The 7,500-nt window shown below is 44.9% G+C and overlaps 1 protein-coding gene across 1 annotated transcript in view; it reads left to right on the top strand.

The window, feature by feature from the left end:
• The window catches only part of LOC311327253 (vascular cell adhesion protein 1-like), a 6,000-nt gene extending 5,099 nt beyond the window's left edge, over window positions 1-901 (top strand). Inside the window, exon 7 of the mRNA XM_084460286.1 lies at window positions 363-901. Coding sequence (XP_084316412.1) covers window positions 363-484 — 122 coding nt within the window. The 3' untranslated portion in view covers window positions 485-901. The remainder of the gene's footprint in view (window positions 1-362) is intronic.
• The last annotated feature ends 6,599 nt before the right edge of the window (window positions 902-7,500 follow it).

The following is a 7,500-nucleotide window of genomic DNA, read 5'->3' as shown; positions in this document are numbered from 1 at the left end:
TCCTCTCCTCGTCCCTCTCACCTCTCCTTCTCCTCTTCCTCTCCTCGTCCCTCTCTCCCCTCTCCTTCTCCTCTTCCTCTCCTCGTCCCTCTCTCCCCTCTCCTTCTCCTCTTCCTCTCCTCGTCCCTCTCCCCTCTCCTTCTCCTCTTCCTCTCCTCGTCCCTCTCTCCCCTCTCCTTCTCCTCTTCCTCTCCTCGTCCCTCTCACCTCTCCTTCTCCTCTTCCTCTCCTCGTCCCTCTCCCCTCTCCTTCTCCTCTTCCTCTCCTCGTCCCTCTCCCCTCTCCTTCTCCTCTTCCTCTCCTCGTCCCTCTCCCCTCTCCTTCTCCTCTTCCTATCCTCGTCCCTCTCTCCCCTCCTCCAGTCGACGACCCGCCCAACACCGCGGGCGTCGTGGCGGCCGTGGTCGTGGTTGCCATGGTGACCGGTTGTTTTGTGTACTGCTTCCGCGACAGCCTGAAGAGCAGGCTCTGCCCGACGCCCTGAGGCGCCGGCACAACGCAGCGTGGCTTCCGCCTAAAACTATTGTATATTTTTTATACTGTATCATACTGTATTACATCAATCATACTGTATTACTCTCATGTAGTAATCATTTTATTAAGAATAATGAATAAACTTCACTTTAGTAGGAACTGTGTTATTATAAGTAGTTTAAGATGTGAGGAAAGCAGATGTCCCTGAGTAAACATTCCTTTGTCTCTGTGTCAATAAGATGGCCGAACGGTCACCTCTGAAGTGACTAGTCTACAGTTGTAATGTGATCCCAGGAAGCCCCGTGTCCGAGGAAGGGGTGAAGAGCTCAGCTGATGCAAAGACCACTTGACACATTGACCAATCAGAAGATCAGTTGACAACATATATCTGTGTTAATGAACATTCCTTGTATGCAAATTTGTTTGTCATGTGATTCCTGGCCTGAAGCCAGATATAAGCTCGGCACCTCATGAGAACGTCAGTATTTGCATAGAGATTCGTCCCTGTGTTAGGCTTGCTCAATAAAGTGATGATTAGACGATTTTGGCCTCCTTGAAGTTCTGTTCCACACAAAGATTGTGCTTTTGAAATACACTGCATTCTGGCGACGGGGATGGGATAGCTAAAACAGCAAAGATCAAGACGACGGGAGTTGCATCTTTTCGACAAGATTCACAACCAAAGCTTACTTCCCTGAGGACGCTCGGAGAAGAACCACGAGTTGGGAAGCGACTTCCGATGTTCTGTGAGGTATAGAACTTAATTGTCTTGACAGAAAATTATTGCTGTTGCTATAAAGAACTTCCGATAAATAAGGAGAATAAGTTAAATTGTTTATTTAAAGGAGTAGTAAAGGGAAAATGCATGTTTAGCCCTGTTTTAAGGTTACTTATGATCATATACAATGGTTCAGATCAAAACGTTGACAAAACTAGCACTTTTGAGAAAGTCTGATAATTACTCTACCACCGTTTAGGTCAAACAATGGATGTGGGTGGGCACCTTGAAAAATCATTCAAAAACATGTTTCTAAAGAGTTTCTAAAGATCATATTACAGAGGCATGTGAAAAACCACAACAAGCCCTCGCTCTATGTAAGCACAACTAGCGATTCAGACAGATTGATGAAAACAACCGTTTCACGGCAGAAAATAGATTTTTTAGAAGCTGCATTCTCAGTGCCCCGTCCGCCGCCATTACATGGATATACTGGCTCGCGCTGGATTTTAAATTTCTTCTACATGCCTCCGAAATACACCAAAGTGATCTCGGTGAGTCAAACGTCTTATAATATGCCATAAATAAGGTCCAGGTTGTCAAAAACGAGCATTCTCCTTTAAAGTCCCTATTGACGCGAGGCTACGGCTAGCTATGTAGCCAACCCCCGCCATCACATGATGTGCTTGCCCGCCCCTCATTGGTCGAGCCTAAGACATCCTTTACTCTGATTGGTGGGATCTGTTGGCTTTTGTCTTGAAATAAATTCGACTAGAATTCACATCCAGTCCTTCAAACTACAGCGTCCTGTTCACAGTGAGTGTCAATGATTTTAAATTACTGGATAATCTGCCGCTCTTCCTCCACACAGACACTTTATTATTTACTCACTAATTTATTTAGTCTCAAACTGGAATATCGTTGATGGAATTCGTGCACCGGGAGGCGTTGCAGATGTTAAAGGACTCTTTCTCTCTCTCCTGTTTTCAGAACATGTCTGTCGTGTGTAAAACTGAACCAGGCGAGGCTGAGCCCACCACAGTCCTCCCAGACCCAGCCTGCGGAGAAGGACGAATCAAGGAGGAGGAGGAGGGTTTCGTGATGAAAGAGGAGGAAGAGAAAAAGCTTTCCAAAGAGGAAGAGGTGGAAGAAGCCATATGGAACTCTCTCCTTCCCGGTGAGTGCTGGTTGTATGTGACCATAGAGCGCATGGAGAGGAGTAATGAGAGAATGCATGAGGGTCTATGGAGGTTTATCAAATACCCTATTAATTACGGTTATGATTCAGAATGGTTTTGGGTTGTTTTCTAAATGCATGTTGTTAATATTGTTCATATTTATTCATACCTAGGTTATGTGCACTCGTTTAAAAAGGCTGTAGTTTCTAAGAGGGACAAAGGGGCAAAGGGACAAAGGATGGTTATTCTGGAGTAGACGGTCATCCTGTCATGAATTAGGTTAGCACAGCTATGTGAACGGTTGAGGGAGGTGGTGAATTACAAAAGGAGAGAGAGGACAAAGGTTTAAGGTGTTTGGAAAGGTCTTGAGGCCAGTTGTAAATACTATGACAGCAGACACAATTTTGATGTAGCATGCTGCATCTGGCGTACTATAGTATGTAGGCTACTACATACATAGTATGGACATTCGGACACGGCCATAGTGATTTTAGATTATTCAATAATCTGTCGTTGTTCCTCCACACAGAGACACTTTATTTTCACACTAATTTATTTTTGTCTCAATTTGGAATATCGTTGATGGAATTCGAGAACCGGGAACCCTTGCAGATTTGAAAGGGCTCTTTCGTTCCTGTTTTCAATATTCATGGTCCGTTATCTGCCATATGGTACACAGTCACACATACAAGGAATTTTACTAGGGTTAAGGCATAGAATCAGAACACGTCTGTCGTCTGTAAAACAGAACCAGGTGAGGCTGAGCCCACCACAGTCCTCCCAGACCCAGCCTGCGGAGGAGGACGAGTCGAGGAGGAGGAGGAGGGTTTCGTGATGAAAGAGGAGGAAGAGAAAAAGCTTTCCAAAGAGGAAGAGGTGGAAGAAGCCATATGGAACTCTCTCCTTCCCGGTGAGTGCTGGTTGCATGTGACCATAGAGCGCATGGAGAGGAGTAATGAGAGAATGCATGAGAGTCTGTGGAGGTTTATCAAATACCCTATTAATTACGGTTATGATTCAGAATGGTTTTGGGTTGTTTTCTAAATGCATGTTGTTAATATTGTTCATATTTTTTTTATACCTAGGTTATGTGCACTCGTTTAATTTCAGCTCAGTGTAGAGAAAGGCACCAATAAACAGCTTACGACACTGTTGACACCATAGCTTTGTTCAAAACCGTTCCCTATTCCCTATATAGTGCTTCCGCCATTTTTTTTTTAGTGTTCGAATTCCCATCGGTTAGGCCGTGTGCGAAAATTTCGGGAATATGTAGTAGGCTACCTAGCCTACAGGGCTGGACTGGCCATGTGGCGTACCGGGCAAATGCCCGGTGGGCCGGACCTACTTGTGGGCCGATCTAAAAAAAAAAGAGCTAACGAACGGTCCATAGAGCAGGGACAGCGGCCCATTGGTCCATTTTCTATACTGACACTGGGCTGGCCCAATCATATGTAGGCCCCACCCCTCCCTCTGTTAGTTTCAGGTATCATTTGGGTGGGCCGTTAGAGAGCCAACTGGCCTGGCCCGCAGTGAATGCTGTCCCCCCGTCAACAAATCGCGCAGCAGTACCCCCCCCCCCCCCCCCCGTCAACAAATCGCGCAGCAGCACCCCCCCCCCCCCCCCCCCCCCCCCCCCCCCCCCCGTCAACAAAACGAAACTGAAGGTGTTACATCTCACCGCGTCGGCTCGGTTATTGGGCCGACTGGGGATACATTTCCCGGTAGGAAATATTCACCCAGTCCAGTCCTGCTAGCCTACTATAGAGAGGGTTTTCACGGCCCGCCATCAGTCGGCCATGTTGGAGGTTGAAGCTACTGAATGTAGATGGCTAGCTAGCTAGATCAATAGACAGGTAGATAGGTCTATCTACCTGATAAGGTCCATCTACCTGATGGGTCTATCTGTCTAGTCGTTAGCCTAAACCTGATCTTACACCTGCTAAGCCTAAGCTTAAACCTCCAACATGACCCTCTATAGTACGCCAGATGTAGCAGACACAATTTTGATGTAGCATGCTGCATCTGGCGTACTATACTATACTATATTATTATATAATATAATATCATATATTATATACTATACTATACTATATTTCAATATGGCTGTGTTTAAAAGGGTAAAAAGAAAACTTCTTAGAATTGGATTTCCCTGATTTAAGCTGTCAGACCTGCTAGGTTGTAGAATAATGAACTTGGCTTCATCCTAATATTTATCTTCCTTTTCCCCCCAGATGTCCAGCAGCTCTCTCTCCCAGAACCCCCACAGATTAAAGAGGAACAGGAGCTGTGGACCAGTCAGGGGGGAGAGCAGCTTCAAGGGCTTCAGTCTGATACTACAGACCCTATATTCACTTCTCCCAGAGTGAAACCAGCCAGTGACTTTCAGCCCTCTTCTGGAACCCCAGACTGTTCTACAGCTCAGAGTTTAGAAGAGAAGAGAGGAGAACTGCCTGAACCAATGGCCTGCGACCTCAGCCCTCTTCTAAGTACTTCTATTCCCAGTACTTACACCAGCCGCTGGACCAGGCCTGTTCCCAGCAAGAAACAATATCAGTGTGAGGAATGTGACAAAGCTTTTGATAAGTTTCTTCATTTTGATATTCATAGAAAATCTCACAAATCAAATGGCATGCATAGAAGAGTCCACGCAGGAGAGAAACCATATCAGTGTAAGGAATGTGACAAAGCTTTTAGTAGCAGGGCATTTTTACTTCAGCATATAAAAGTCCATACAGGAGAGAACCCATATCAGTGTAAGGAATGTGACAAAGCTTATAGTATAGAGAGCAATTTACTGATGCACATAAAAGTCCACACAGGAGAGAAACCATATCAGTGTAAGGAATGTGGCAAAGCTTTTAAAAAAAAAAAACATTTTATTAATCATACAAGAGTCCACACAGGAGAAAGACCATATCAGTGCCAAGAATGTGACAGAGCTTTTAAGAACGATTATCATTTAGTTGAACATAGAAGAATCCACACAGGAGAGAAACCATATCAGTGTGAGGAGTGTGGCAAAACTTTTCGTCACAAGCCTAGTTTCAATCAACATAGAAGAATCCACACAGAAGAGAAACCATATCAGTGTGAGGAATGTGACAAAACTTTTCATCACGAGCTTAGTTTCAATCAACATAGAAAAGTCCACACAGAAGAGAGACCATATCAGTGTAAACATTGTGACAAACGTTTTAATCACAGAGGAGCTTTAACTGTCCATGGAAGAATCCACACAGGAGAGAAACCATATCAGTGTGAGGAATGTGACAAAGCTTTTAGTCAACATGGTAGTTTAGTTCGACATAGAAGAATCCACACAGGAAATAAACCATATCAGTGTGAGGAATGTGACAAAGCGTTTAATCAAAAGAGTGCTTTAGTCAGTCATAGAAGAATCCACACACGACAGAAACCATAGCAGTGCCACGAATGTGACAAAGCATTTAGTCGTAAAACTCTTCCTTAATGGACCATAGAAGAATCCGCAAAGGACAACAATGATGTCAGTGTCAGAAATGTGACAAATGTTTTAGTGGATAGAGGAGTTTTGTTTGCCATAGATTTGTCAATAACAGAGAGAGCCTGTATCAGTGCCAGGAACATGGCAAAGCTTTTATTCAATGAGACGGTTATTAGCTCAGGAGCCATAAATGAGTGAGACGGAATCATAGCAAAGTATCGCATAACTTAGGTTTCAGTGATAAGAATTCTAGAAATAACTATTTGAGGAGAGAAACCACATCCAAGCTGTTCATCATCATCATCATCATCTTCATCCGCTTATCCGGGGTCAGGTCGCGGAGGCAGCAGCTCCAGCAGGGGGCCCCAGACATCCCTTTCCCTAGCAGCATCAACCAGCTCTGCCTGGGGAATCTTTAGCCGCTCACAGGCCAGTGCGGAGATGTAGTCCCGCCACCTAGTCCTGGGTCTACCCCGCGGCCTCCTCCCATCCAAGCTATTGTGATAAGAAAAGCCTGGTTCGTTCCATGAGAACATGTGTTTGAGTTGAGGTTGTAAAGTTGCTGCTCAGTGGAAATGGCCTGTTGTCCCACAGCCCTCCGATTGGACAGATGTCCAGGAACATATCATTTAGTAAAGCATAAAGATATCAGTTTGGAAAGCTATGGAATATAGGGTATCTTCAAACTTATTTTCTGGAGGAAACTTGATCAGATGGTAGAAAGTGGTGAGACATGATTTTGAGACTTTGTTTAGCACAATCCTCTATGTGCTAGGTACATAGTCTAGTTTAGAGCTGATGGCATACTAATTAATTAATCCTGTCGCCTATTCACCCTATGTTGTAACTAATGTATTGATTGATTGTTTGTTTTTAACTACTTGCCAAATAAATCTGTTAGCCTGCAATTAAAGTACCTTATTCTCCTCATTCTTATTCTCATTTACTAGGGCTGTACCCGAACACGTTATTTAGAACAGCACAAATAATGCAATTGAAATAGATATTTTTCCTACCCGAGGTTTCTCGTTATTATTTGGGGGGGGGGATTCAATTGAGCAATCCCCTCACCCCTGGGTGTTCCAGGGTGTTCCAATGCACCACTGTTTTCATTGCATGAAACGTTTTGCTACATTCTTGGGGCTGAACAAACTCAAACCTGGATTTCTTTTAACCCCCGCAACATGTATACAGTATATGATCATAACCTGTAGTTTTTAGCTGTATGTGTTCATTTCCTCCATTTAAAATCCGTAAGTCGTCTTCCTTTCCCGTGGGGGTTGGCCTCCGCCAGGGCTGCGCTTTGTCACCAATCCTGTTTGTGATTTTCACGGACAGGATATCGAGGCGTAGCCGTGCGGAGGTGGGTTTGCCATTCGGTGAGCTGGGGATCACGTCGCTGCTATTTGCAGATGATGTGGTCCTGATGGCATCATCGGCCTGCGACCTCCAGCCCTCTCTGGATAGGTTCGCAACTGAGTGTGAAGCGGCTGGGATGAGAATCGGCACTTCTAAGTCTGAGGCCATGGTTCTCAGCAGGAAACCGGTGGTCTGTCCGCTCCGGATGAGCGGAGGAAGATGGATGGATGGATGTATCTCTCCCGTCTGTCTGAAAAAAGGGGGCAGAGAGGAGAGGAAAAAGGTTGTGGCTTAAGTTAGGAATCAAA

Source organism: Borostomias antarcticus (assembly GCF_949987555.1).
Source record: "Borostomias antarcticus genome assembly, chromosome: 31".
NCBI lineage: Eukaryota > Metazoa > Chordata > Actinopteri > Stomiiformes > Stomiidae > Borostomias > Borostomias antarcticus.
This window is presented reverse-complemented; position numbering and strand designations above follow the sequence as displayed.